The sequence below is a fragment of the Molossus molossus genome, unplaced genomic scaffold (assembly GCF_014108415.1).
Source record: "Molossus molossus isolate mMolMol1 unplaced genomic scaffold, mMolMol1.p scaffold_m16_p_20, whole genome shotgun sequence".
Taxonomy (NCBI): Eukaryota; Metazoa; Chordata; class Mammalia; order Chiroptera; family Molossidae; genus Molossus; species Molossus molossus.
Window position 1 is genome coordinate 44,766,288 of NW_023425356.1, and position 27,207 is coordinate 44,793,494.

Consider the following 27,207-nt stretch of genomic DNA (forward strand, 5'->3'; position numbering starts at 1 on the left):
TATAGCCTGGGGTTCACATAGTTTCAAAGAGCTATATATCCTTGTAGCAATAGCATTAAACTATTGGCTATATGAATGCTTGGTCTCTAATTTTTAGAGCTTTAAGTATACATATGAAAACTAGTAGCAGCACTTAATTTAAGTGTTTCCTATGTGCCAGGTACTTTCTAAGTGCTTTGCACAATATGAATTAATTTAACCTCACAACAACCCAGAAGTTAAGCAATTGCCCGAGGGCACAAACCTAGTGGTGAAGGAGTGAAACTCAGGGATTCTGGCTCCAGAGCCCATGTTCTTAACCACTATGCTAGAGTGTTGCATATCTCCTTTGGGATTTCTGTATCAAGAAAGAATGAAAAATGAGGAAGGATGGGAAATCTATAAAATACCAAATGCCCACAGACCAGCTTATGAGCTTATTTTAAAAGTGGAATGATTAAATAAAACTTAGAAATGACAGAACTTCTCAAAAGGTGATAAGGGGAAAGTGGAAACAGTCTTCCATGAGACTAAAGTATAAAATTACTCATTATTTATAGAGGTTACATATTTGATCAGTACCCTCTCTTAAACCACAATTTTTTTTTTTTTCCTCTCTTCAGTCATTTTTTTCCTTGAATAAAGTTAAACACAAGTTTATGTGAATAATCAGAAACTGTTATTGCTAACTTGGTATGAATTTGAACAGCCCAGAAATAAAAGTTGTTATCTAAGTATATTAAAACTTCCGAGAAGCTAACACTCCTGGTAGTGTAGGGAGCACTAATGCAGTATGATCAGTTTCCCTATCAAAAAAATTTTTTAAACTACAAATAACTCTTCTTGTGAGCACAAAAATATTGTATTCCATAAATACCAAATCAGGCTAAAAAGTGATTTAATTGTTTATATATGACATTATATTTCTAATCAGATGTATACATGGAATCAGTAATTGTAAGAAATTTAAAGAAGTGTAAAGGAGAAACATCTGTAACAAAAATAAAAACTGGAAAAAAAAGTGTACAACTTTAAAAGTTTTAATAAAATAATTTAATGTATTTTTTTAAATAGCAGATTCCCAGACTACCTTTATATTTTAACTAAAAATGCATCTCCTAAGATTAGCATCATATGTGTGTAAAGCAGTATTACCTCCAGAGCTAACAGAGTCCCCGGATCTGACCTTAACAGTAGACACAGCACTGTCAGAGCTGTCCTGATCATCTTCAGTGTCCCCTAAGAAGGAATAAACGATACACTAGTATAGCTTTACTGCTCTAAAGATCTGGGTTATAAAACAGAAACAAGCATTCAACATTAAAGTGAAATCTTTTTAATTATCAGATATACAATTGCTCTTTATTATGTTTGCTATTCTGAGTTACATTTTAAATAAGCTAAAATTGAGCTTGTTTATTTTATGTTCTCTGAGGCATATTCCAAACAAATAGAATATCTGTAAGATTATATTCTGAGGCTTTAAGTTAAAAAAAAAAAAAGTATTAAATAGTAGAAAAATTTTACCTTATATAGTTTACCTCATTAGTGTGTAAATTTAGACAAAATTAGTATATGCACACATGCATGTCTGTATTTGCATGTTTGCAAACGGTATATACATGCCCATACACAAACATTTCAGAATGCAGGTGACTAATTTCAGATTATGGTGGGCTTAAAAATGAACTAAATTGTACTGTACTATTCAAATATAGACCAGTTATGATCATTTGAAAACTGTTTTAATAACAGAATCAAAGGCCAGCACATGTCAGAAACTGAAAATGCTAGCTTTGCTTAAAATTATTAACTCATATAAAAGATGCTTAAAATGCACATAAAGGCTATCAACACTCATTCTATATACTATTTTACCTGTTCATTTGACAGTTCAGATAAGCATCCCCCCCCCCCCCCCCGGAGAAAAAGACACTCTCTTCTGCTCTCATGCTGAAATATCCATCAAAATTGCTAATAATATTAACACCACCACCACCACCACCACCACCACCACAAAAGATTAAGAATAGACTGCATGACATTTTAAAAGAAAATACCTTCTTCAGAGAAAATGACCTTCTGTTGGACACTGTTGGCTTCTAGAAGAGAAAGCACATGTATATAACATCAAAAGCTAAAGCTCGGGAATAAATAAAAGCGTCTAGATTAAGAAAAGTGAACATAAAGACACACTAAACTATTTTTTTTGTTAAATCAAAAAAGAATATATTGTTTCCCTCTTTGCTAGTTCAGAAATAAGTCTGATACAAATGAAAATCAGTAAGTTCTTTCAACCACGGGTCTAATTGTACTCGAGAATGTAACCTGATTCTGCAGACATTAAATTCGATGTTGATAAATATTCAAGTCCCTATAGGCAGTAGTTTAAAAAACAAAACAAAAACAAGCACCGCCCTTTATGTATGTTGTCTCATTCTCATAAAGTCATATGGGAATACACTTTTTAGGCTAAGGCTCAATGATATTAAGTGACTTGACTAAGGACTAAAAAGTGATTAAAAAAAAAAAAAAAAAAAAAAAGACCGAACTCTGGCTCTTCTGATTTCCAGTCTACTATCCTTTTACCATTCCATCAGTCTTGTTCATAAAAACACACTGTAAACACTCAAGAATGTTTTAAAGAATTAAGATGATTTTTTTTAGAGCAGTTTAAGGTTCATGGCAAAATTGAGTGGAAATTTGCTCCCACACTTGCATAGTCTCCCCATTATCAACATCCCTACCAGAATTGTACATTTGTTACAACTGATGAACCTACTATTAACAAATCACAATCACCCCAAGACCTTAATTTACAAGGGTTCACTCTTGGTGGTATACATTCTATGCATTTAGACAAATATGTAATGACAGGCATCCATTACTATGGTACCAAACAGTATTTTCTCTGCCCTAAAAATCTTGTGCTTCACCTCTTCGTCCCTTCCCTACACCCCAAAACCCTTGGTATCCACTGTTCTTTTTACTATCTCAATTATTTTGCCTTTCCTGGAATATCATGTGGTTGGAATCACACAGTGTGTATCCTTTTCAAATTGGCTACTTTCACTTAGTAACATGCATTTAAGATTCCTCCATGCCCTCTCATGGCCTAATAGCTCATTTCTTTTCAGCATGGAATAATATTCCATTGTCTGGATGTAGCAATTTGTTTATCCATTCACCTGATGGACATCTTGACTGCTTCCAAATCTTGGTAAACATGAATTATGCCGCTATAAATATCTGTGTGCAGATTTTTGTGGGGACATATTTTCAACTATTCTGGGTAAATATCAAGGAATGTGATTGCTGGAACATATGGTAAGAGTATGTTTAGTTTTATAAGAAATTGTAAAAACACCTACTGAGTGGTTAATACCATTTTGCATTCCCACCAGCAATGAATAAGAGTCTGTCGTTCCACATTCTCACCAGCAATTGGTACTGTCAGTGTTCTGCATTTTAGCTTGTGTGTAGTGGTATCTCATTGTTTTGAAATTGCATTTTCCTGCTTACATATGATGTGAAGTATCTTTTCACATGGATTTTTGCCATCTGTATATCTTTGGTGAGGTGTCTATTAAGATTTTAGGCCCATTTTAAAATCAAATTGTTTTCCTATTGTTGAGTTTGTTTGTTTTTTAATCCTCAACCGAGGACATTTTTCCATTTTTTGTTCAGATAGAGCGGGAGGGAGAGAGAGGAAGAGAGAGAGAGAGAAACATCGATGTGAAAGGGACACATCGAGCGGCTGCCACCCGCACGATCAACCAGGGCCGGGGACAAACTGCAACCGAGGTATGAGCCCTTAGCGGGAACCGAACCCGGGTCTCTCTGGACCACAGGCCAACTCTCCAACCACTGAGCCAAACCGGCCAGAGCCTATTGTTGAGTTTTAAGAGTTCTTTGTATACTTTGGATAAACAGTCCTTTATCACATGTCATTTATAGAATAGTTTTTAACAAAGTTCAACTTTTCAATTATTTCTTTCATGGCTTGTGCCTTTGAAAGAAAAAGTCATCGGATTTAACTAGCAGCAGTATTTTGCAAGCCTGTGGGAGGAGCACCTCACTCAGATTTAAAGGGTCAGGGAATTTCTGTCCAGAGGAAGTAAGACATGAAGAAATAAATAGGAGTTAACCAGAGAGAAGAAAGGAGGGAGAGAGACATGGCTGTGAAAGATACACTGACTGGTTGCTTCCCACACCCACCCTGACCAGGATGGAACCTGCAACCTAGAAGACCTAGTTTGCTTCAAAAATATCAAAGCAGCAGCACCTCATCACTATCTGGTGGCGTCAAAGAAGCATATTGGAAACAGTACAGTTCTAAAGAAAGAGCAAAGAGGACTCATTGAGAATATGGTTGCTGATGAAAAAACCATTCTTGAAGAAGAAAAATTTTCACTGACTTCAAAAATGTGAGAACGGATTTCCATGTGCCACCATTCTGTTCCATTTCCCACTTGCACCTTCATGTTATGGCACCAGTAGACCAGTGTGGCTTCTCTTCAAGATTGGTTTATAGAATGGACTCCTTTTGGCTAATCACAGCTAATTATTTAATTGAAAAACTAAGAAAAAAGTGACAGTAGTGGAAGATTTTATTCTTTGCTCCACATAAACTAATATTTGGCCCTTTTTAAGTCAAATTAAATGGTAAGGTTTGTTGGATTTTATAAGAGGCTATTCCTGGGTAGCCTTAAATCTTTTCTGAATGTCTGTTTCCTGAGATCTGTAATCTGGCTGTATGACTACTCTGTCATTGACTTCTTTGTTTTAATGGTTATTTGTCTAAGGTATGAGATACTATAGATGAAATACCATTACAACAAATTCTGTTAATCAAGAATGTCTCTGTATTTTCAAAAAGGTTCAAGTATTTTCATTTCTCCCTATTGTCAATTATAACAGTGATTTACTATGAAGAATAAACAATTTTTAAAAAAGAAGTCATCATTATACCCAAGGTAATCGAGGTTTCTTCCTGTTATCTTCTAATAGTTTTAGTTTTGTGTTTATATTTAGGTATGTGATCAGTTTTGAGTTAATTTTTGTTAAGGGTATAAGGTTTGTGTCTAGATTTATTTTTTGGCACGTGGATGTCCCATTGGCCCAGTACTATTTGTTGAAAGGACTCTTTGCTCTATCGTATTGCCTTTGCTCCTTGGTCAAAAATCAGCTATTTGTGGGTCTCTTCATGGGCTCCTTTTTCTGTTCCATTGATCTATTTGTCTATTCTTTGGCCAATGACACTATCTTGATAACTCTAGCTTTATAGTTAAGTCTTGAGGTTGAGTACTATCCTCCTACTGTGTTCTTCACATTCAACATTATGTTGACTGTTTTAGGTCTGTTTCTCCATATAAACTTTAGAATGAGATTGTCGATATCCACAAAATAACTTGCCGAGATTTTGACTAGAAATGCATTGAGTCTATAGATTCACTTGGGAAGAAATGACATCTTGACAAATGGAGTATCTCCTCCATGTATTTAATAGTTATTCTTTGATTTCATTAATTGGTTTTATAGTTTTTCTCAAATCTTATACACATTTTATTAGATATGTACTTCATTTGGGGGGGTGCAGATGGTAATTGTATTGTTTGTAACTTTAAATGTGTTATTCATTGTTGGCATCTAGAAAAAGCCATCAACTCTTGTATACAGGGTGGGGCAAAAGTAGGTTTACAGTTGTGGGTATGCAAAACAGTATTTACTATATTATTATTTTCCAAATGAACTTTAAACCTACTTTTGTCCCACCCTGTATGAACCTTGCATCCTACAAGCTTACTGTAATTGTCTATTAGTTTCAGCAGTTTCTGTCCATGCTTTTGGATTTTCTACACAGATGGTGTCATCTGTGAACAAAGACAGTTTTATTTCTTCCTTCCCAATCTATATACCTTTTATTTCCTTTTCATATCTCACTGCATTATCTAGAACTTCCAGCACAATGCTGAAAAGGAGTGGTGAGTGAGGGCATCCTTGCCTTGTACCCAATGTCACAAAAGCTTTCAGTTTCTTATAAGTAAGTATGTTAGCTGTAAGTTTTTCTTTGTTGTTTTGTAGACAGTTTTAATCAAGTTCCCCTCTATGCCTAGTTTATTGAGTTCTTATAATGAATGGGTGTTGGGAGTCTCTCAAATGCTTTTCCTGCATCTACTGATATGACTACATAATTTTTCTTTAGTTTGTTGATGTGATAGATTACATTAATTACTTTTTAAATAATTTTTTTGTACTTTCTTGGGATTTGGTGTTTCTGGTTATGGCATATAGGACGTGATTAAAAATAAATGTTTGTTTTAATGACTAGATTTTAGGATCACAAAATAAAAGCTTTTAAGTTAAGACTTTTGTTAATATTTCTCATACCATAACTTAAAAAAAATAATACTTGCATGACCAATGAACATAGACAACAAAGCTGAGGATGGGGCGGGGGAGGTGGATGTCAATGGGGGAAAAATGAGAAATATTTGTAACAAAAACAAATTAATGAATAAAAAATAAAAAATAAAATAAAAAAACAGTACTTGGCAACTTAAGAAAAATAATCTGAAATTAGTGCTTAATAATCAGATTTCTTGCAAGGTTTTAAACATTCCATTTGTTTTCATTTTTTTAACTTAAGCTGCAAAACATTTACAGGTAAATATTTAAATACCACCTGATAGAATAAAAAGAGAACTTCCAGTCAAGATGGCGGGTAGGTAAACGTGATATTGTGTCCAACCACAACCACATCAAAGTTACAACTAAACTACACAACAACCATCATTCAAAACCGCCTGAAATCAACCTGAATGAAAGTCCTACAATTACGGAATTAAAGCAGCAGCCACATGGAGACTGGTAGGAGGGGCGGAGGGGATGGGCTGGTCCCACACCCACATGGGGTGGATAAAAATCAGGAGGACACCTCGGCTGGGAAGGTCCTCCCTGAGGACTGAGGGGTCCTCATCCCACACCAGGGTTCCAGTGCCAGGAAGAGAATCCCCATCACTTATGGCTGAAAAAACCAGCGGGAACTGAGGCTCAGGGAGGCTGAGGTGGCTGGAGCCCCAGGCAGCTCCTTAAAGGGCCCGCGCACGGACTTATCAGACTCTCTCCCTCTAAGCTTGGAGAGGAGGCAGCTCGAGGGGCGCCAGAGACATACAGGGAAGAACTGAGCTGTTTGGCACTGGAGCGAGGACTGGAGAGGGGGCTTTCTCCGGGACAGACGTGCTGTCAGAGGCCTTGGTCCCTTTGGTGAGCCCTTCCCTGGGGCGGCAGACGGCCGCCATATCTGGGACTCCAGCAACCTGGCTCACACTGGTTGCCCCGCCCTGGTGATTGACTTCGGCCCCGCCCACACTACCCAACTTTCAGGCCCACCCTACCCAACTTTCAGGCCCACCCAAGCTGTTGCCAGTCGCTTAACCATAGGATTGGCCTGTCTTGGATCCTGCCTCAGGCTTTCCTGAATTCTTTCAAACAAGCAGCATCTGGTCTCAGCTAGCCCCTAACCCTCATTAAGTAATACATAGAAACAAACACAGGGAGGCAGCCAAAATGATGAGACAAAGAAACAGGTCCCAAATGAAAGAACAGAACTAAACTCCAGAAAAAGAACTAAGCAAAATGGAGATAAGCAACCTAACAGATGCTGAGTTCAAAATACTGCTTATAAGGATGCTCAATGAACTTAGTGAGAACATCATCAAACTTAGTAAGGGCCTCAAGAGCCTAAAAAAGGACCAGTCAGAAATGAAGGATGCACAGTCAGAAATGAAGGAGGCACTAACTGAAATAATGAATAATTTACACAGATTCAATAGTAGAGTAGATAAAGCCAAAAAGCAAACCATCGATTTGGAATATAAGGAAGCAAAAAACACCCAATCAGAACAGCCAAAAGGAAAAAGAATCCAAAAAAATGAGGATAGTGTAAGGAGCCTCTGGGACAACTTTAAGCGCACCAACATTCGCATCTTGGGGGTGCCAGAAGGAGAAGAGCGAGAACAAGAAATCGAAAACCTATTTGAAACTATAATGACAGAAAACTTCCCTAACTTGGTGAAGAAAACAGACATACAGTCCAGGAAGCACAGAGAGTCCCAAATAAGATGAACCCCAAGGCACATCATCAAAATGCAAAAGGTTCAGGACAAAGAGAGAATCTTAAAAGCAGCAAGAGAAAAGCAGTTAGTTACCTACAAGGGAGTTCCCATAAGACTGTGAGCTGATTTCTCAAAAGAAACTTTGCAGGCCAGAAGGGAGTGGCAAGAAATATTCAGAGTGATAACAAGCAAGAACCTACAACCAAGATTACTCTATCTTGCAAAGCTATCATTTAGAATTGATGGCCATATAGTTTCCCAGACAAGAAAAAGTTAAAGGAGTTCACCACCAAACCGTTATTATATGAAATGATGAAGGATCTTTTTGAAGAAAGATAAAATATATGAACAAACAAAATGACAATGAATACATATCTATCGAAAATTGAATCTACAAACAAAATGAACAGGCAGAACAGAAACAATCTCAGACACAGAGAACAATTTGTTGGTTGCCAGATGGGAGGGAGTTTGGGGGAATGGGTGAAAAAGGTGAAGGGATTAAGAACAAATTGGTTGCTAGACTGACAAACCTCAAAGGGAAGCGGTGGGAAGAAATAAACCAAAGAACTTATATGCATAACCAATGGACACAGACAACAGTGTGGGAAAAGGCAAGAGGGGGGCGGGAGTGGGGAGGAGGCGGGGTCAGTGGGGGAAAAATGAGGAACATCTGTAATGCATTCAACAATGAAGATAAATATAAAAATAAATACCACCTGATAATGAATCAGCAGTAACTATGACTACATAAGTTTTAATTTCATTTCCCTCTTTTGATATTCAGCTTCCCTTATTTTAAACTTCTTGGCTGCTACATGCACAAATGTAAAACATTAAATTAAAAAAAGTGTATACACACACACACACACAGGATAAGGCAAAAGTAATTTTACAGTTTGTATAGAAAATAATACAATAATAAGTAAATAATACATGAATAAACTCTGTGTTTCATGTACTTACAACTGTAAACCTACTTTTACCCCACCCTTTTATAATATATATATTATAAAATACATATATATGGTATTACTCTTCCCTATGCTCATGCAGAAGCTTTGATAAATTAAAAACTTATCTGAAGCAATCATGTCCTTAATTTTATTTTTAACTTTTGAAATAGTTTATTGATTTATAGAGAGGAAGGGAGAGGGAGAGAGAGATAGAAACATTGATGTGAGTGCAACATTGATCAGCTGCCTCCTGCCTGCCCCCTACTGGTGCACAAGATGACACCCAACCAACTGAGCCATACCAGCTAGGGCAATACCCTTATTTTTTTTTTAATTATTTTAAGAAATTATAAAAGCTGTGGCTTTGATATATATGTAGACACATGACAATAATTAAATGGGCTTTAAACTGTCAAATTTCAACAACCTCAACCGATTATAAAAAGGTACTTTCAGAAATTCTAGGTGTTTGCTGCAAGAATAGATCACCTATAACCATCTCCTATGGTGGAGACCACAAATTGTAACACTTTGTTCACTTTCTTTTACATGATCACAGTTTTTGAGGAAAAACAAAGTTCCAGGTATAGATGTCTATTACTGTATAAACTTTCTTATTTCTAGAGATTTGTAGAATATCCTGATGTGAGGAGAGAAGGGTACTCAAGCAAATATAAACTTTGCTTAACCTTGTGTTTTGTTTGGGGGCAAAGACATGAAGATTTCACAAATGAGACTATCATGCGTTCTCAAAGAGAAGACTAGATAGAACACAGGTGTCATTGTGTCTCTTGTCTCTTTGTGCTGTCAGTACAACTTAGCATAGAATGTTACAATAAATCCATGTCCAGGCAAGTATGTACCTCTCTTAATTTACTCTTAGAACAAATAAATGACAATTTGGATTATTTGCTGTCTTTATTCCTGCCATTGATATAAATAAGGGGTCTAAATTTCTTCCATATAGGGCCAAATAGCAAATATTTTAGGCTCTGTGAGCCTTGGAAATTCTCTGTCATTCACATACGTATTTCACAAAATGTAAAGATCTTTTTTTTTTTTTTGAAGCGCACAGGCTTCAAAAACAGAATTGCAGGTCAGATTTTTACTCAGAGGCTAAATATAGTTTGCTGACCACTGGTATAAATAACTTTAAGAAAGGTACCTATGAAATTATTCAATGCCAACAATGCTTTTGAGAACAGTCAAGAGGGGAGCAGCAGGAAGAGAGATTAAAGAATTATTTGGGGACATTACTAGTATTCAAGCTCCATGAAGAGCCATTTAACATATTCCATTCTCTATATTAATCTCACAGAAATTTCCTTTAAACTGGAAAGCACTTGATTTAGGGTTAGTTTTTTATCTTTTTTTTTTAGAGTGGGGAGGGAGGGAGAGAGAGAGAGAGAGAGAGAGAGAGAGAGAGAGAGAGAGAGATACATTAACGTGAGAGAGAGACACTGATTGGTTGCCTCCCACACAACCCGACCAAGGGCAGGGACGAACCTTAACCAAGGTACGTGCCCTTGACTGGAAGCGAACCCTCGACTCATTGGTTCTCGAGCCGATGCTCTGACCACTGAGCAAAACAGTTCAGGGCATAGTTTTTTATTATAAAATACTTATAAAAATGACTTCTAACTCTAGCTTAGAAAGTAAAAGTGTAGAATTATTTTAGTTCCAAGTTCTCTTCCAATTAAGAGTCTGACTTAATTACCCCAATAAACTCAATAAAAGAAAAATATTCCAATTTTAAAAGAAAAAGCTTAAAAAAAGAGTCTGACTTAAAAACATTTCTTTTTTTAAGTTTTAAAACAGAGCACCAGAGAAACTGGTGTTTTGATAAAAGCATGACTGTTGTATACGGCAAGGATCATTTTCAGCACCCAGACACCGTAAATCCTGAAGTCTCTCAAGATATTAGCCTCAGCTTCAGTGAAAGATAAATTTAAAAGCTCCAACTAGCCCTGGTCGGTTTGGCTCAGCAGTTAGAGCATCAACTCGTGCACCAGTGAGTCGAGGGTGCAATTCCAGACAAGGGCACATACCTTGGTTGCAGTTCGTCCCTGGCCCTGGTCAGGTTGTGTGGGAGGCAATCAGTCAGTGTGTCCCTCTCACATCGACGTTTCTCTCTCTTTCTTTTCCTCTTTCTCTCTCTCTCCCTCCCTCCCACTCTGTCTGATGATAAACAGAAAAATGCCCTCGGGTGAAAATTAAAAAAATAAACAAATAAAAGAAGCTCCAACTATTTATAAAGAAAAAGGAAGCTTCTCGCCTTTTGACTCATCTTCAAATTTAGAAAAGAATTGTAACTTAAAACTAAGTCTGACCACAATCAATGTAGATCCACTTAAAGCCACAGCTCGTGGTATCTCATGTCCTACACACACACACACACACACACACCTCAAAGCCACTGAAAAGAATTTAAACCTGGTCAACAAACATGACAAAGGATATCGTACTTACTTATGAAAAACATCTCAAATGCACCTTCTAAGTCATGGAAAAAAACCTTAATTGGTAAATTGATATCTCTTTCTCTCAACAGTGTAAATTTAACAAAAGCAAATTAAAACTAAAATATATCTGTTCTGAGATGAATTTTAACAATACTGTAACAAAATACATAATTTCAAATAGAACAAAAGCCAAAGCTATTAAGAAAGGTCATAGGGACAGTGTCCCACACACTGAGATAATGAACAAAGTAATATTACCAAGCCAGTGACCCAAAGTGTATACTCCTATATGCTACCGATAAACAGAATCCTCAAAAAACACCTAGAAAAATTCAAAATCAACACACCTAATTCACTCATTTCAGTATTTCCATTTGTTTTGTATGCTGAATCTGCAAGAGAGATAGTGAGAAGATGATTAGAGCTTAAAAGGAAATGCATCATATGGTTCTTTACCACAAGTTCATCTTCAAAACCTTAACAGATCTTTATCATTATTATACTTGACAGTCATATAAGAAAAAAAAAAATCTACCTAATTTTTTCTTACAGAATATGACTAAGGGGTAGAAACCGAATGTGAGGGTAAATAAGCTTCCCTTTTAGCTCCCATAATAAAGCATTCTTATGAACCAAAAAACTCTGAAAATGAAGTAGAAGTAGACTGCTTGGTATGACTTTACTAGTTTCCTTTCATAGTCATGAAATTAATTTAGGGGTAACACTTTTTTAAGGTATTAGTCAAAAAGAAACGTAATGGAGGCACGAACATTTTATAGCCCTGAGCCGTAAGCCTCAGTCTTGAATTTTTATTAGCCTTTTACTGAAAAGAATGAAAAGTCCCTGACCCCAGTTTGAAATTATCAAGCTAACAACAACAAAAAACCCATAGCAACATATAAGAAACATCTTTTTAAAAGGATGGGGAAGCAAGCCCTTTATATACTTATATAAAAATGTGTCACAATATATGTAAAGTAAAAATAAGAACAAACGTTATGGAGGTGCAAAAAAAGTATTAATTAGGCTAAAATCTGTGTTGAAAAACAGAAAGATAATTTAAAAATGAATTTCCTATATCTCCATAAAATATCTGTGGAAGAATACCTAAGAACCTAACAACGTGGCTTGCCTCTGATGAGACTCAAAGGGTGGGTAAAGGATGGAGAGGGCAGGGTGATTTTTGTTTGTATATTTATAGTAACTTTTGAATTTTGAACCATATGAATACATGTACTACCCTATTTAAAAATAAAACTGTATTTATAAAAATGTTAAACCAGCCCTAGCCAGTTAGGCTCAGCAGTTAGAACATCAGCCCTGAGACCAAAGGGTCACAGGTTTGATTCCCAGTCAAGGGCATGTACCTAGATTGCAGGTTCAATCCCTGCCCCTGTAAGGGTCATGCAGGAGGCAACCTATCAATGTGTCTCTCTCACATCGATGTTTCTCTCTGTTTCTCTATCTCTCTCTCCCCCCAACCTTTCCACTCTATCTAAAAATCAATGAAAATAATATCCTCAGGTGAGGATCAACAAAAAACAACAACAAAAACATATTAAACCAACAGATAAAAATAATCTCTTACCAGATCTTGAACTTCTTAGAGGGGGTCTAAGCAGGCTGAAATAAGGATCTTCACTCAACACTAATATGGGGAAAAAACATTTCACAATATATTAAATAAAATATCCAACATACTAGATTTATTTATTTATTTATTTATTTAATTTATTTATTTTTTTATCCTCACCCTAGGATATTTTTCCATTTTTTGTTCAGGTAGAGTGGGAGGGAGAGAGAGGAACAGAGAGAGAGAGAGAGAGAAACATCGATGTGAAAGGGACACATCGAGTGGCTGCCACCCGCACAACCGACCAGGGCCGGGGACAAACTGCATCCGAGGTACGCGCCCTTAGCGGGAACCGAACCCGGGTCTCTCTGGACCGCAGGCCGACGCTCTAACCGCTGAGCCAAACCGGCCAGGGCCATACTAGATTTATTATACAATCATCTATTCATTCAACAAAGATTTTTCTGAGCTTCCATTATGTTAAGTAGAGGGATACACTGGTGAACTAGAGAGAAGTTTCCTGCCATAAAAAAAAATTATGGACTTGCCCTGGCCAGTCTGTCCCAGCAGTCAGAGTGTCAGCCTGCGGACCAAAGGGCCGCGGGTTTGATTCCAGTCAAGGGCACACACCTTGTTTGCAGGTTTGATCACTAGCCCCAATTAGGGTCGTTCGGGAGGCAGCCAATTGACATTTCTCTCTCTTTCTCATTAATGTCTCTCTCTCTCTCTCTCTCTCCTTCCCGCCATCCCTTCCACTCGATCTAAAAACCAATGGAGCCCTGGCCGGTTTGGCTCAACGGTTAGAGCGTCGGCCTGCGGTCCAGAGAGACACGGGTTCGGTTCCCGCTAAGAGCGTGTACCTTGGTTGCAGTTTGTCCCTGGTCCTTGTTGGTCGTGCAGGCGGCAGCCACTCGATGTGTCCCTTTCGCATCAATGTTTCTCTCTCTCTCCCTCCCACTCTATCTGAACAAAATATGGGGGGAAAAAAATGTCCCTGGGTGAGGATACAAAATAAATAAATAAATAAAAACCAATGAAAAATTATCCTTGGTTGAGGATTAAAAAAAAAATTATGGACTTGATGGAAAAATAAGTACTTTTTTCCAGCAGACCATTATTTGTGTAAAAGGAAAGAAATACAAAATACAATTCTTCTAAATTTCTCAATTAGGAACTAAAATCTGATGCTGTACATCTCAAATTAATATAATACTGAACATCAACTGTAATTAAGAAAATTAAAAAAAAAATTTTTTTTAAAAGAACCAAATTCCATTTGTAGCATACCCTCACTGTGGATTATTTATGGCATACTTTAATTTCAGGGTTAACTTCCTGAGAGTTAATACACTCCCTCCAATAATGCAAATTCTAGTTTTAAAAAAAATTGATGTTATCCAGGGTTTGTTTTAGACTATGGTGTAGGGTTAACAGGGAAGCCAATCTCATTGAATAAAATGTTAATGTTAGCCTAGAAATCCAAGGTGTGTTTTGTCAAAGAGCCTCACATAATAATCTAAACCTGAATATATACCTAAACTTGGATTATGTTTTATTTCATTTGCCTCTATAAAAAAGCATTTGTTTGGCTCTGTCGGAGAACTGTGAAAACCACAATGCTCTGGCTATCACTAGCACCCCTCCATTACACTGAATGCCTATGTTTTTGCAAACCTGATTTAACCCAATTTCCCCTTTACAGAAGCCAGAAAGAAGTCCTGAAAAGATAGTCAGTCATTTGTTCAAATAATAGTTACGAGCCTTGGCAAGGTGGCTCAGATGGTTGGAGCATTGTCCCATATATCAAAAAGCCGTGGGCTCGCCCTGGCCGGTTTGGCTCAGCGGTTAGAGCGTTGGCCTGTGGTCTGGAGAGACCCGGGTTCGGTTCCCGCTGAGGGCACGTACCTTGGTTGCAGTTTGTCCCCGGCCCTGGTTGGGTCGTGTGGGTGGCAACCACTCGATGTGTCCCTTTCATATCGATGTTTCTCTCTCTCTCTCCCCCCCTCCCACTCTATCTGAACAAAATATCGAAAAATGTCCTCGGGTGAGGATTAAAAAAAAAAAAAAAAGCTGTGGGCTCAATCCCTGGTCAGAGCACATACCTAGGTTGCAGGTTCGATCCCCAGTCAGGATGCATAAGGTAGGCAACGATTGATGTCTGTCTGTCTGTCTCCCCGCCCCCCCCCCCCTTCCCACTCTATGTGAAGATAAATGGAAAAATATCCATGGGTGAGGATTAAAAAATAAATAAATAAAATTATTAGTGTTATTTCCAAAACAGAACAGATAGTGAGGGAATGATTTCCATATCATGAAGAGGATCAATCAATGCACAAATGGATGTTGACAAAGGGACACCTGTACTGACAGGAACTTTGGAGATTGAGGGATGACTTCCCTAAATCTTCTAGCTCTGGAGTATAAGAATATCTCATTTGCTAGCATTTCACACATCCGGTATTTTAGAACTTAAATACTTAGCTTTCAAAATAAATCTGTAACTCCCATTATTACAACTACCATCTTCTTTTCTCCTCTGTATTTCCACCCTTTCCAGGTTTAATCAAAAGCTAATACTCAACTTAATCTATAGATATCAATTACTATTTGTCCTTGTCTTTTCATTTAAGAAGCATTTCCTGTCTGTCCCACTAACATATAGCCCTACATAAGACACTTGAAAGAGACAGTACCAGAAAGAGGTATTAGATGACCAGTGATGTAGTTATTTTTACTAGGTTCTTTTACAAAGTGGCCTCTTGGGTTAGGTCTTTAGTCTTAAGGACATTGTTGGATAAACTCTCAGACCACACCAGTGCCCCTATATACAATTACAAAATATACAATATTAAAAATACCAAGTCAAACTGCAAGTCTATCCTCAGACTTGTACTTAAAGCAGTGCTCCATCAAAGAGTGACTTCTATTTAATAATTCCTCTGCTAGACAGACTTTACAAGCATTTATTTAATAAGTCCCTAAACTCTTTCTCCTTTCATTAAGAGGTATGAGATGGGAGTATGCCAAGTGCTACATAAAGAAAGATATAAAAAAGCACCTTTTAGAGTAATAGAACCCTGAGTATCTCAAATCTCCCAAAGATGTGCAAAATCTTATTTCTAATTAGACTTGCATGCACAGTGTAATATCAGTATATTCTAGGTAATCTATGCATGGGTACCATCAATTTGCCATCTATATTGAGAAATGTTTTGTTTTCTCCACTTCCAATTATAACATAAGCTTCTTGAGAAAAAGAAATGCTTAAGCAAAATTTTATGAACACATCTTTTGTAAAGTACCACGAGAAGGAAAAAACCTTGTATCTGTAGGTTGTATTGCGTACAAAGCGATTCTGCATGTACTATATCGCTTCTGCAGTGACTTTCTAAGTTAGGCAGGTAAATCATATAGAGAAAAGCCTGAGGCTCAGGGTGGATAAGCAACACAACCAAGATCCAGTGTCCTTGCCCCATATTATGCAGCCACGTATCTCATTATCAATCCTTAAATACAGGCCTAATGTGAACTCTAAAAGACTGTTCAAGACATTCCATTACATAATTATTTTATAATGGTCTATAGGCTGTCTTCAGTACTCAACAGCCTTCAGTACATCAATTCACTTAACTCTGTAATTTTTATAAATTTACTCTAAATGAGAAGGTTTGCTTCTTCAGGTATAAGGGACATGCAATTAAATGTACTGTATATAAAATGTCAAGAATATGCTTTTTCCACATGGCCTGGAAAGTCTGATTATAGCACCAATTACTCAAAGCATTTTTATAAAATAGTTTATAATCTTAACACAGTAACATAAGTTGTTCAAGGAATTAAGCATAAAGGGAACTGAACTTGAACCAGATATATTTTATTCTAAATTGAGAATAGAACAGTTCAAATTATAAAGCCTAAACTTCTTAGACGCAATAGATAAGGAAGAAAGTCAGAAAATGGGTTTTAAAAAAATCCAGGGATGATCAGTTTCAATGGCTATAGTCATCTGTCGTGGGACTGTCCTGATATCAAAAAGCGCAAAATGAAAATTAATGGAACTAAAACAAAAGATACTAAGCATTAATAACTGAAGTTAATCCTTTCCCCTGCTTTTCAAAAGTTAATAGTTTTTAAAACTTAAGTAGATTATCAAATGTAGCGTATTTCCCTATTACAATGATACTATGATGCAAATATTTTTTTACTTTAACATCTCTGACATTGGGATGCATCACACAATCTATGGCATATTACAGTTTAATACTATCATTTCTTTCTTCTAGGTGGTACATAAAATAATGACATTGTATCTTACAGAAGATGATATCTTAGATTTGATGAAATGTAATATCAAACTGACAAGACCGACCAAATTATGTCATCATTTACCATGCAGATCATTTAATGCATTTTAAATGAAAGGTAGGTAAAGTAGTTTACCCATTTAAACTACTGGGTAGTTAATTATTACATGGGAGAGGGACAGTGAGGTATTTGGGGAAAATGAAAGGGTTTTGTGACTCAATAGTTATGTGATATACAGTTATGTGTCTGAATTAACATATATAAAGTGACTAGTACTTAGTAGGTACTAGAGTATGCACCCTATCTTTTCTTGACACATTGCTTAATTCAATAAACAACCTAATACAAAGATTCACTGAAATTCTGAATGAAGTATGATCTGGGACCCTTGATGAACCAGGCTATAATCTGTACATAAAAAGTTGCCAGGTAAAGAAAAAACAAAATCACTCTTCTTACCTGGTGTCTCTTGTGTTTTCCTGGTAGTTTTCTTTGAGACTGCCTGGCTTAAAACAGTTTGCAGAGATGGTTCTTCCTCTAAAGAACAAATATGACAATTGTCAAAATTCAGAATGTATGATCTGGGTAAAGATTATGCATATTAACAGCAATGTATGAGCAGAAATGCAAGTAATTCATTTCTTTAGAAATGTGAAATTAGGTTTACCAAAACTTACAAATTTAACTAGTCAGAACTAATCTCAAGACAATTAAAAAAAAATAGCCCTGGCCGGTTTGGCTTAGTGGTTACAGCGTCGGCCTGCGGTCCAGGGAGACCTGGGTTCGGGTCCAGCTAAGGGCACCTACCTAGGTTGCAGTTTGTCCCCGGCCCTGGTTGGTCGTGTGGGTGGCAGCCAGTCGTGTTCCTTTCATGTCGCTATTTCTCTCTCTCTCTCTTCCTCCCACTCTATCTGAACAAAAAATGGAAAAATGTCCTCGGGTGAGGATAAAAAAATAAAATCAAATAAATTAAAAAATAAACTACTCGCCTTGGCCGGTTGGGCTCAGTGGTTAGAGCGTCGGCCTGCGGTCCAGAGAGACCTGGGTTCGGTTCCCGCTAAGGGCGCATACCTCGGTTGCAGTTTGTCGCCGGCCCTGGTTGGTTGTGCGGGTGGCAGCCACTCGATGTGTCCCTTTCACATCGATGTTTCTCTCTCTCTCTCCCACTCTATCTGAACAAAAAATGGAAAATGTCCTTGGGTGAGGATAAAATAAAAAAATAAATAAATAAACTACTTCTCCCTGATGCTTTACACAAAGGTATATTACTTTAGAAATTTTAAAAGATGGGCTAGAGCCCTGGCCGGTTTGGCTCAGCGGTTAGAGCGCTGGCCTGCGGTCTGGAGAGACCCAGGTTCGGGTCCAGCTAAGGGCACGCACCTCGGTTGCAGTTTGTCCACGGCCCTGGTTGGGTTGTGCGGGTGGCAACCACTCGATGTGTCCCTTTCACGTCCATGTTTCTCTCTTTCTCTCTCCCTCCCGCTCTATCTGAACAAAATATCGAAAAATGTCCTCGAATGAGGATAAAAAAAAATAAAAAATAAATAAATAAAAGATGGGCTAGAGCAGCAATTTTTAACCTGTGTGCCACAAGAATTTTTAAAACATGCAATACCTAACTATTTTCCGGGGCACTGACCTCTTTTCTCTTAGATTGTCAAATAAAATTTAAAAAGACAACAGCCAACACAATAGCCATCCAGTACAAATGAATCAAAATTATACCCTTTTTTTTTTTTTTATCAGACTGGAAAAAATATATGTTTTGGTGTGTGCAGAATTTTAGTAATTAGGTAATGTGTGTCACGAGATGGAAAGTGTTAAAAATTACTGGGCTAGAGTGTCATAAATGATGTGGAAGAAAGCAGAAAAGTGAGAAATGTTTAGATCCTTACAGAGGTATTGAAATAGAGGTATATCCTTAATGTGTTAAAAAATTAACTTACATAACTGCATTAGGCTCTGTGGAAAAGTCAATACAAGTTAACAGATGTATTGTAAAAAATATGTGCAAAGCATTCTTCTAGGTATTGAAGGAAATACAGAATTAAGGCAAGTGTTGAAGTATAACATGGTCCTTCAAATATATGAAAGGCTCTTTGTCTCCAGGAACATCCAGGGTGGGGCAAAAGTGGGTTCACAGTTGACGGTATGCAAAACAAAGTTCATTCTTGTATTATCCTTTATTAATTATCGTATTATTTTTCCATACAAACAACCGTCTTGAATGACTACACCCTGCAGTAACTTACATATCTTTAACATAAAATTTCCAAAATCAACACTTCTTCCAACGCCTCAGCAGGGAAATGTGCAGCCTATTACTCTGCTCTAAGCTGAAGATCCACAGCCTCTTCATCATATCAATGGTCTAAGTACGTAATCTCATTGTGATTCAAACCGTTTCTTACCTCTTTGGTGTCTTACATGGGCTAACATGAAACATCACTTGTTACATGGGGCCTGGGGGCAAGGTGGGAGAGGATGGATCAAGGGAGTTGATTCATCCGACTCACGTAAAACTAGACGCGCACTTTGTCAGCATCCTTTTGGCCCAGTTAGATGAAAACTGAAAGTCTTGCTTTGTCTGGCGACTACTTAACCATTGAGACTACACTGAGGGCCCCAGAGTGGCGAATTTTTGGCACAGGCCACCACGCTCGAGAAAGAGCAATCAGCTCAAGCCTACCAGACACTGGGGGCTTCACAAGTTCAAGAGAACTGCGTACCCCATTTCGGGTGGGGTCTCAAGCCAGTTCACCAACTAGCTACCCCGAAGAACGCCCACCCACACATTTCTTCCCTCTTTCCCCACGTGGACAGTGATGTAAAAAAGGTTAGAAGGTTCGATTAAAAGCGTAATTCGCAGCTGGGGACTTTCGACCTCCGAGAATAAAAGGAGGAAATGGAAGTAGCTTTAGCAGAAACAGCCGCAGGACAGAGGAAACCGAAATGAAACCGAGCCTGGAGGGATCCGATGTCCCGCCGGCCGCCGACCTCGCCGCCCCTCGCGAAGGCCCGCAGGGGGAGGCAACGCGGAGCCCCCTACCCTGCCGCCCCGGGACGCGCGGAGCTCCCGGCCCCGCTCCCTGCGCCGCACGACGGCCTCTCCTGGGTTCCCGCCCGTGCGTCTTTCCCTCCCGCGGTCGGGGTGGACCCGGCGAGGGCACGCACGCCCTTGGAGCGGAGGAGCCACCTGAGCCCTGGCGGGGACGAGCTCGGCAGGGATGCTCGGCAGGGATGCCCGGCAGGGATGCCCGTCCGCCCGCTGCCCTCGCTCCCGTCCACCTCACCTTCAGAGGAATGAGAGTCCCGTAACCCTCTCCGGGTCATAACCGGTGATGGCTGTGGCGGAGGCTGCTGTAAGTGCTGCTGCTGCTGGAGGAGGGCGGTAGCCCTTCGCGTCTTCATCTCTCCGGTTTCCTGGACTCGCGGCTGCCTCCGCTGCCGGGACCGAAGGTAGTAGGCGCTTTCTCTCACTTCTTCTTTTGAGGGAGAGGGCCGGAACTCTTCTAACTGGATTCGTGTTCCCATCGGGGACTTTTCTTTGGCCACGCGGGGCTCGAAGTCGCCGTACACTTCCGGTGGCTCTTCCGAAAACCTCACTTCCCGCCGTCCAGGGCGCGACGGTGGAGTTCCGTACGCAGGCGCGTCACCGCCGCCGCCATTTTGAGGGGCGAGCCGGCGCCGACCCTCCCGCAGGGGGGGCCTGGGTGTCACGTGCAGCTCCCATCCGTCTATCACCTGCTCCGCCCTCCGCCCCTCGCCCGCCATAGTTGTTGTTGTAGCCTGTCTATCGCCGAGATGATTTGGGGGGCCCTAGATTCACCTGCCGTTGGTGGCGATGGCTTTTCGGGGTGCTGGGCGGTGGTCGCGGTGGTCAGGGAGGCAGCTGAGAGTCGCCGAGGCTGCCGCCTGCGTCGTCGCTGCTGTGCTGCAAACCTGCCTCTGGGCCCATGGTGTGTCCGAGGGCAGTGCAAGAGGCAGTGCCGGTGCTGGGTCAGCTGCTGTGGGTCACTCCCGCCTCCTGGCTGGAGGCACCAAAGAGGAGGAGAAGAGGGAGGACGTCGGTGTCCTTGGCCTTGGGGGACAGAGAGGGCGGGGACGACGGAGAAGGGACAACTGGCTGGGCAAATGGCGTGCCCTAAACCCAGCTGTTTGTGGCAACTGCTGTCCGCACGCGGAGACGCCCGTGCGGGCTGCCAGTGCCCAGCGCTGGAGAGGCGGGGATGGAGACGTTTCGGTCCTCGTCCCCGGGCTGTTGCGCAGTTTCCCCGAAACCTGTAGGACCCACTGCCGCCTGGGCCGCACCTGGAAATGCCCCTAGCAGGAGGGATGATAAAGACACTTTTGCAAGTGTCATCTTTTGTTGGAGAAAATTTTGGTGTCGAGCTCTGTATGAGAGCAGTTACCCAGTTTTAAGGCACCTGTTGAGAGCGCACAAAGGAGAAACCGCAGGCGTACGTGGGTGGATTTCCACTGGCAAAATATGCGCAGCAAACGCCGTCGTTCCTGGGTTCGGTGTAAAAGCTCTATTCCAGCGGCACTGTTCGGAACCCTCGTGCTGCGTTACGGACAAAGAAATGAACAAATACATAGACTAAAGACAGCTATCATTTAACTTGTGACCCGTTATTTTTACTTTGATTCTGGGCATGACTTGATACACTGCATTTGATTTAGGGTTTTCTGTGTTTAGTTTACTGAGTAAGAAAGCTTGAATACAAAGCACCCTTTGTTTCGTATCAGTATACCTTACTGATGGATGTGGATAATCAGCAAATATCTAACCAAATTTACACACACTGAGGGAAAGGGAGTTAAGTTCGTGTAATGTCTGAAAAATTGAAAGTTTGTTACCTTCAAAATACGCACTTAGCCTTCTTGGAGGATTTTTCTATTCAATTTTTTTTTTTATCATTTCAGTGGGTGGATTTTAAAAATTGTAATTAGGATATGAATTACAATGAATGATTCTGAAAACTCTGAGAGTATTGTTTCTTCTTTCAAGTATTTTAAATCACCTTACAATACTTTTAAGCAAGTCACGTTCAAACCGAGCAAAAATTTCAATTTAATGAAATTTTAACATGTACTATGTTTTCATTAATAGGCCATGTATTTGGCTACAGACACAAGGAATTAAATGCTTTAGAGAGTCACCTAGGTTTTAGCCTGTTAGTTCATCTTAGCTTTATTATATCTGATATAGCCAAAGAAACTGGAGGAACAGTCACAAGGGAGATGCTACTTAAAAAAAAAAAACAAAAAAAAAAACTTTAAAGGGGAAAGTAAAAGCATATTTCCCCCTGTCAGCTTGGGTTAGATAGTATGTTCGGAAAATTTTGGGACTTCTTTTCCAACAAAATGCTGAAAAGTGTTCGTACTTTTTGATAACTGGCTTTAGTTTTAAGTAATGCTTTATGTATAAGGGGCCTATTACATTACTCATTAAGCTATAATAGTAAAAGTTCTTTAATATAGCTATTAAATGATATAAAACTTTATAGTATTAATGTACAACGTTCATATTATGAACAGTAATGTATATATTAAAAGTCTCTTTAAGATATTTACCAGGGCAGGTGACTATAACTTGGATACAGACTTGTAAAACTTAGGTTTGGGGAACATATTAAAAAAGAGAGGACAAGAGGTTCTACATGATATTGACTAATCAGTCAGTGTGTTATTTTGTAATTTAAAATGCTTGTAAAGGCATAGGAATGGCTTCCCAAAGAAACAAATCACGAGAATCTTAAAGTAAAATCAGAGGCATGGTAACTTGAACGTTAACACACATTTGTTTAGGATTTTCCCTATTTAATCTAAGAAATAAGAATACATAATCCTAGCTCTGCGGCACCTGTCTCCCACACCTGGCAACCTTACAAATAGTGCCAACTTTCCTCATAACTGTGAGGTAAAGCCAGACTCTAGGCAAACCAGATATTCTGCTGTAGATATTTTCCAAACAGCAGGGGTGTCCAAAACAGGTGACATTACAGAGACCGTAGACAGCCAATATTATAAGGGAATTGCTGGGCCACCAAATACCAAGAGGGGGCATGAGCTCTGGATGTTAGACAATTACTTTGGGAATTTGAAATATGTAGAGTAATTCCGTGAATCAAAAGAGAAGACAGGTAAGAGAAGAAATTATTATAACAATATACAGAAGTGGGCAAAAGTAGGGTTACAATTGTATGGGAAAAGACATTCAGGTTATGATTATTGCAGTAGTTTTATTAACTCAAAGGAATGTCCCAACGGCACAGTGCACTTGGGTACAATCTTGTAAGTGCTCAAATTGCTGGCCTTCATTATTTGCACATTCTTGTAGTCTTTGAAAATCAGTAAACAAACCTGAATTTCAGTGACCTGCTTGGGTTAGCCCCACTGCCTTCTGAGGTGGTTGAATTCAAAGCTACTTTTGCCCACCTCTGTACTAATTAATTCATATATTTATTGAATGTCTATGTTGGCACATAATAGATGTTTAATAAATATATGGATTAAATTATTGAGTTTATTCTTTATCCCTAGGGAATTTGCCATGTATTAGGGAAGGCATATACAAAAATTACAATTCAGATTAAATTACTGGCATTCATATATATATATATATATACACACACACACACACACACACACACACACACAGCTGTTAGTCCTGGTCTAGAAATCTAGTGTTATTGATACTGGATTTCTAAATAAAGCAGCTATTTTGAATGAAACATTTTATTTTAAAATAAGAGTTTTTATATATGATTTTATTTAGGGTAAGCAGAAATCCAGTTATATACTGAGGAAAAAAATCTTATCAATCCATTGTGCATGATATTCACATTTGTGCTCAGCTAAGCATATAACTTTGGAGTTATAGCTTAGTAGAAAGAGGCAACATTGATATTTTTAATAAGGAAGTGATTAAAATGTTAAATAAGAGGAAGGAAATTAAAGACATAGCTGGTTCCATTTATTCCCCATTCTCACAAATGATAGACAAAACATTTTAAAGACTGTTAATACAGCCCTGGCCAGTTTGCCTCAGCAGTTAGAGCATCGGCCTGCGGTCCAGAGAGACCCGGGTTCGGTTCCCGCTAAGGGCACGTACCTTGGTTGCAGTTTGTCCCCGGCCCTGGTTGGGTCATGACGGTGGCAACCACTCGATGTATCCCTTTCACATCCTTTTCACATCGATGTTTCTTTCTCCCTCCTACTCTATCTGAACAAAAAATGGAAAAATGTCCTCGGGTGAGGATTAAAAAAAAAAAAAAGAATACAAATGAACATGTCTAGCTGGAAATGTTATACTGAAATTAAGAAAAGTTAAACCCAGTTAAATGAGTGGAATATAATATTCTTCCATTTATTCTTTGTTGAGTTAGAGATTGCAGTCAATTATTAAACAGCACCAGAGTGTTTTGAAATCCTGTGACTTCTGCCAAAAGAGGATGATTGACATGTGAAGGTACCAAAAAGCACTGTTCCCTGGAGAATCATTAATCCAATAAATATTTGAGTCTCTGTACTCGCCGGACCCTGTTCTAGGTGGTGGGGATACAGCAGTGAAAGAACAGAACCAAAAGACAACCCTCCTAGCCTGCTTGGAATTTATATTCCTTGTAAGTCAGATAAAAATCAAAATAAGTAAAATAGTGTTTTAGGGAAAAATGAGGCACAGGGAAGTGAGATTTACATGAATAGATTTCTTCTATGTTGTCTTGAATTGGTATAAGTCAGGAACAGGAATTTTAGATTTACAGTTAGCCCTTGAACAAGGCAGGGGTCAGGACTCCTGACCCCAGCCCAGTGGAAAAACTTAACTACAGTTTTCCTTCCATATGTAATGAGGATTGGTTGCAGAACCACTGCCCATACCAAAATCCACGCATGGGCAAATTCGTTACATAAAATGGCATAGAACAATGCATACAGTCAGTCCTCTGCATGCGGAGATTCCAATGGCTGATGTAAAGTCCTGTTACCCATTTGCTGTTGATTGAATCTTCCGGGGCCAAACTCCTGTAGGGAGGGCAGACTGTATATTTATTGAAGAAGAAAAAAAAAATCAGTTATCAGTGGACCCGCACACTTCAACGTTGTGTTTTCCAGTCAACTGTACTTGACTTTGCCCCTAACCAACTGTGTCCTTGGGTAAATCGCTTTCCGTTTCTCGATTTTCACATTTATAAAATCAATAGATCAAAATAGTAGCTGTTTTTATTCATCATTTGCTACTGTCGTTTAGCAGACACCGTTACTACATACATTATTACCTCTTTTACTCGCAGCAGCCCCACTGGACATGAGCTAACTGAGTTTGAGGACCTGCACCTCGCACCTCGCACCTCGCAAAGGCAGAGGCGGGTCCAAGTCCTGCCCGCCAGGGCTGGCCCTTATCATGGGGCTCGTGCCTCTCACCGTGTCGCTCCACGGGTTCTTCCAGCCTGTGAATTTGGGGTCTTGTAAGGCTTAGGGGCTCCTTGCAGAGTTGCCCGCCTTCCTGACCTGTAGCAGCAGAACACCGGGACGTCAGGACATCGGCGCTTCTGTTGCGCGCACTCGCCGCTGCTGGGCGCTGGCGGCTCGTGGGCCGTAGGTGCGGGGGGCGGTGCAGGCGGGGGGAGGGGCAGGCGCCTACCAGTCCCAGCATTCCGCGGGCGCTCCCCTCCCCGCGGAGGTCACCGTCACGTGGACAGGGACCGGGCGACATTCTCTTCGGCCCGTCCGAGGGGTGCAGCCGGGTTTCGTGGACCAGAGCAGCGGAAGGGCTCCCCGACAGTGAGTGTAGACGATTTAAAACTCCGCTGGAATTTGTAAGTACTTAAAATGTGTGTACAACTTTTCCATGGTTTAATATTTGATCGGATGTCTTTTTGAAAGATCTTTCGGAAACGATCCCTCCCCACCCCCACCTACCTATTGCAAAAACCTTAAAACGAAGCAGGTAGAGGGTATTTTTGTTCTAGAGTAAAAAATGAGAAACAATCTTACAAATATTAAAGAGGATAAGGCGGGGGTGGGGTGGGGATAAATTTGCTTTGGACTTGGAGACGAGCAGAATTCCTATAAGGCTCAAAGTGTAAACGGGAATCTACCTGGGCAGGGACGATTGCTCCCTTTCCTTCCGTGTCTAACAGGATCCCGACATTTGCCACATAATCCTTATTAGATAGTAACCCCCACTCTCCTTTTTGAAATCTTAATGGTGCTAAAAAGGGCAAACTTTGAAGTTTCAGTAAGACCCTACAATTACCATTTGGCTTACATATTTTGTGTGTGTGTGTATATATATATGTAGGGGTGTGTGTGTATAGGTGTATATATATAGATACATATATATATATCTTCCTAATTATATTTCACAGCCTATGAGCAAGTTTATCCCTCTCTCCTTCAAGGAAGGAATGAAATGTCTAGTACTCTTTTATCAGTAGTGCTTAATTGTTGGACTTTATACACAAACAGAAATGAGTTATCTTGATCTGATTCAATTTACAGTTTTTTGTTTCAGTTTCACCAGTCTTTAGGTTTTAAAACATTTTATTCTGGATCTATATGAGCGGGATCTTCCTTGTCTCTCTTTTTAAGAATTAGGGCTGTGGGCAGTTCAGCACATGATTAGTATATAAATGGCTAGAGGAAAGTAATTTCATTTAAAAGAACTTATGGCCCTGGCCGGTTTGGCTCAGCGGTTAGAGCATCAGCCTGCAGTCCAGAGAGACCCGGGTTCGGTTCCCACTAAGGGCATGTACCTTGGTTGCAATTTGTCCCCGGCCCTGGTTGGTCATGCAGGTGGCATCCACTCG

General features: G+C 39.5%; 2 protein-coding genes across 4 annotated transcripts in view; one reads left to right on the top strand and one right to left on the bottom strand.

Annotated features, from left to right (window-relative positions):
- Positions 1-21,560, bottom strand: part of TOR1AIP1 (torsin 1A interacting protein 1) — a 38,710-nt gene extending 17,150 nt beyond the window's left edge. The window contains exons 1-6 of one of the 2 annotated variants that reach the window (XM_036272715.1): positions 20,686-21,560; positions 17,852-17,929; positions 13,103-13,162; positions 11,862-11,906; positions 2,040-2,081; positions 1,135-1,218 (exon numbers count right to left, since the gene is read on the bottom strand). In XM_036272715.1, coding sequence (XP_036128608.1) covers positions 1,135-1,218; positions 2,040-2,081; positions 11,862-11,906; positions 13,103-13,162; positions 17,852-17,929; positions 20,686-21,166 — 790 coding nt within the window. In that variant the 5' untranslated portion in view covers positions 21,167-21,560. The remainder of the gene's footprint in view (positions 1-1,134; positions 1,219-2,039; positions 2,082-11,861; positions 11,907-13,102; positions 13,163-17,851; positions 17,930-20,685) is intronic. The other variant, XM_036272714.1, reaches the window with a different exon arrangement.
- A 4,560-nt stretch (positions 21,561-26,120) lies between these two features.
- LOC118637257 (torsin-1A-interacting protein 2-like) overlaps positions 26,121-27,207 on the top strand; it is a 30,523-nt gene continuing 29,436 nt past the window's right edge. For both annotated transcript variants that reach the window (XM_036272515.1, XM_036272518.1), the window contains exon 1: positions 26,121-26,214. The gene's annotated coding sequence lies outside the window, so the exon portion shown is untranslated. The remainder of the gene's footprint in view (positions 26,215-27,207) is intronic.